The sequence below is a fragment of the Pyrus communis genome, chromosome 9 (genome assembly GCF_041283825.1).
Source record: "Pyrus communis isolate YQ-2024b chromosome 9, ASM4128382v1, whole genome shotgun sequence".
NCBI lineage: Eukaryota > Viridiplantae > Streptophyta > Magnoliopsida > Rosales > Rosaceae > Pyrus > Pyrus communis.
In genome coordinates this window covers 8034228-8037777 of record NC_142573.1, presented here as the reverse complement: position 1 = coordinate 8037777, position 3550 = coordinate 8034228, and the positions used below count along the sequence as shown (strand labels likewise).

The 3550-nt window shown below is 38.8% G+C and overlaps 1 protein-coding gene across 1 annotated transcript; it reads left to right on the top strand.

Moving 5' to 3' along the window:
• The first annotated feature begins 1198 nt into the window (after nucleotides 1-1198).
• Nucleotides 1199-3005, top strand: LOC137740822 (7-deoxyloganetin glucosyltransferase). The gene is made up of 2 exons (XM_068480628.2): nucleotides 1199-1800; nucleotides 1893-3005. The coding sequence occupies exons 1-2, from the start codon at nucleotides 1272-1274 to the stop codon at nucleotides 2822-2824; spliced, it is 1461 nt and encodes a 486-aa protein (XP_068336729.2). The 5' UTR covers nucleotides 1199-1271; the 3' UTR covers nucleotides 2825-3005.
• Nucleotides 3006-3550: the final 545 nt, after the last annotated feature.

Sequence of the window (3550 nt, the reverse complement as noted above, 5' to 3'; positions counted from 1 at the left end):
TCCTTACTACGTATGAGTTAAAAGTTAAACAATCAAATTGACCCTATATGTGTTGGAGACATTTTAACTTTTACCACCACAATTAGAGTCGAATATGATTTTATAACTTTTAATTTTACACTTGAGCATGAAACATTTTTTTCAATGTAAATCAAAATAAAATCACAAGAATTTCTTTTTTACCCAAATGTCCTGACTTGTCATTGAGGAAGAATGATTCTTTACTAGTTGTGTAATGTTTAATTATCAGAGTTGAGTATGAAAAGAAGGGAGCCATTCTAATCCTTATTTCAACATTCTTTTGTTGTATATAACTTTATGTGCTAGTGAATGTGGAGGTCGGAGACGAAGAGGGGGAGTTCGACAAGGGCGGAGGGCTGTTCGGGGCAGACGCTGGATTGTGAATTGAATGCGTGGGTGGGGCCCACTCTTTTTAATTTATTTATTTTAAATTTTATTTATTTACATGACACAATTGAGTACTGACTGTCATGTTAGCAAAAAATATAAGTTCTACATTTATCACATTATCACTTTAACGGTCAATTTCACAGATTGACTAACGGAGGTCTATTATTGCTACAAATTCATAAATTGATATATGATATTGCAATGATCAAATGATGAGGTATGAGTTTGTTATGTAAACCAAAATTAAGGTGGTATGTAATTACCCGGCAAAATAAATTAAAAGTTAGTATCACCTTGAAATGGAAGGAGCCAAAGTATTTTTGGCAATTAGCTACAATAAACATATTTTGACATTTTGGTTGCAATCTTGCAGACATGATCAATCATTATTATATCATCGTTGTGTTGTCGTCTATGATGGATGCATGGACATGTCAATCAAGTACAGTATCCCATATCCAATAATAAGATACTTGATGGATATGGTCGGATACAGGTATGCTCTCCTAAGAAACCCATCTTCTTCCCTGAGCACACCCCATCCCCACCCCCACATGACCAATTTGGCAGCCTCGTCATCACCACGTCATCACCACATCATCATTTAATGGTTTACTTAACGGATTTTCTAACGGATGTATGAAATCGAAATAAAATGATAAATAAATGTATGAAATTGAAATGTTTTAAAGATGTTGTAAGAAATTAAAATCAACCACAAACGGGTAAAATGTAATTTTACCCTATGTTATTGTTGTTGATTCCCCAAGTATTTTCCATAAATAGATGCTAAGTAGTACGAGCAGAGACATCTCCGACCTGCCTATTACTTCGAGTGCAAAAAAGATTAAGGAATAGTAATGGGTTCAATGGAGGTAGCTGCAAATCATAAGCCTCATGCTGTATGCCTCCCATTCCCATATCAAGGCCACATAAAGCCTCTCCTCAAATTTGCAAAGCTCCTACACCACAGAGGTATTCGTATCACCTTCGTCAACACCGAATACAACCACAGACGCTTTCTCAAATCCTTAGGCCCCAATATCTTAGACGGCTTCAAGGACTTCCATTTCGAAACTATCCCCGATGGCCTGCCGCCTTCGGATTCAGCAGATTCAACCCAAGATATCTATGATATCTGTGATGCCATTCAAAACAATTTATTGGCTCCATTTCAAAGTCTCCTCGCCAAACTAAATGCTGTTGCAGCTTCCAACAATACCCCTCCTGTGACCAGCATTGTCTCAGATGGTTTTATGAGCTTCTCAATCACAGCTGCTGAAGAACTTGGACTTCCTATTGTGTTGTTCTTTCCTACTGCTGCTTGTGGCTTCATGGGATTCAAGCATTATCGTGCTCTTGCCGAAAAAGGATTTACACCACTAAAAGGTAGAGGGGAAGTGTAAGAAAATGAAGAACTAATTAGTATATCAGTTTTTTTTTTTTACTTAACTGAACTTACACCGTTTTTAATGTTGCAGATGAGAGGTATCTATCAAATGGCTACTTAGACACCGTCATAGATTGGATACCGGGAATGAAAGATATCCGTCTAAGGGATCTTCCAACCTTTCTACGAACCACAAATCCGAATGACAGTGCGTTTTCCTTAACAAGTGAAGCAACTGAGAGAGCACATAAAGCTTCGGCAGTTGTAATTCATACTTTCGAAGCGTTGGAGCAGGATATTTTGGATGCTATCTCATCCATGATTCCACATCTCTACCCCATTGGCCCTCTTCAGTTGCTTATTAATCAAATAGAAGAAGACCCTTTGAAGTCTGTGGGATACAGCCTATGGAAAGAAGAAGCCGAGTGCATTCCATGGCTCGACACCAAGGCACCAAACTCGGTTGTTTATGTGAACTTTGGGAGTGTGGTGGTCATGACACCAGAGCATCTTGTGGAGTTTGGTTGGGGACTTGCAAATAGTAAGCATCACTTCTTGTGGGTAATTAGGCCGGATTTGGTCATCGGCGACTCAGCAATTTTGCCACCTGAGTTTGTCGCCGAAACCAAAGAAAGATGTCTAATAGCAGGTTGGTGTCCTCAAGAGGAAGTACTTAACCACCCATCAGTTGGAGGGTTTTTGACACACAGCGGTTGGAATTCAACCGTTGAGAGCGTGACAGCTGGAGTGCCTATGCTCTCATGGCCGTTCTTTGCGGAGCAGCAAACAAATTGTTGGTATACTTGCAATGGATTGGGGACTGGGATGGAGATTGATAATGATGTGAAGAGAGATGAAGTGGAGAAGCTTGTTAGAGAGTTGATGGAGGGAGAGAAGGGTAAGAAAATGAAAAGGAAGGCTAATAAGTGGAAAAAGTTAGCAGAAGAGGCCGCTGGTCCCAACGGTTCTTCAATAAAAAACTTGGATTTTGTGGTCAACAATGTGCTTCAAGGAAAATACTAGAAGCATGTGGTCTTAATAAACCAGTACGTTGCTCATTTCCGCTTCATACTGTGATCCTATGTATGTTGGCTTTGTTGTGCGTTTGAAATTGATATGATTGTTGGTTTTGGTTTCATAAAGCTACAAGATTGTTATTTTTATTTGTTTTTATAATTGAAATGGTAAGAAGTAATTAGAAAAAGGGTAATTCCCACTTTACTACTATAAAGTATCGTGGTTTTCAAATTTTCATACATCAGGTTTTTTTTCATCCGAGTCTCATATTTAAATGAGGATTGTAGGACATTGTCATACTTTTTGTTAGGCTTTTCGTCAGAACCTTTGTTAATGCCCAACGTTGCGCCTACATGGACAATAACTGGACACCACATGTCAATGTGGCCCCACGTAGACATTATAAAATTAAAAAACATATCTAGCAGCTTGAGGAAGGTAAAATTTGTTGCGCTGTTCTAAAAATCTCTGCTTAGCATTGCCTAGAACCCACATAGTCGCTAGGCAATTAGTTACCACTCCGATTAATCCATAAGCATTTGAAAATTAAAAAAGTGCCCCTAGACCTGCTTAGGCATCCGCATAGCTTGCCTAGGCGCCCACCTAGCTCGTCTAAACCTGTCTGGGTCCCGACTCTCACTTGGACAGAAAATCGATAACTTTCATATTGCATTTTATTTTGTCAATAAAATGTAAGAAACTTGTGGAATACTTGGATGAACACTCATTATA

What these genes read in the sequence shown, in the direction of transcription:
- LOC137740822 (XM_068480628.2), top strand. Translation starts at nt 1,272, where the DNA reads ATGGGTTCAATGGAGGTAGCTGCAAATCATAAGCCTCATGCTGTATGC. An exon ending in AGGATTTACACCACTAAAAG is followed by an intron (nt 1,801 to 1,892) that starts GTAGAGGGGAAG and finishes TTAATGTTGCAG; the next exon opens with ATGAGAGGTATCTATCAAAT.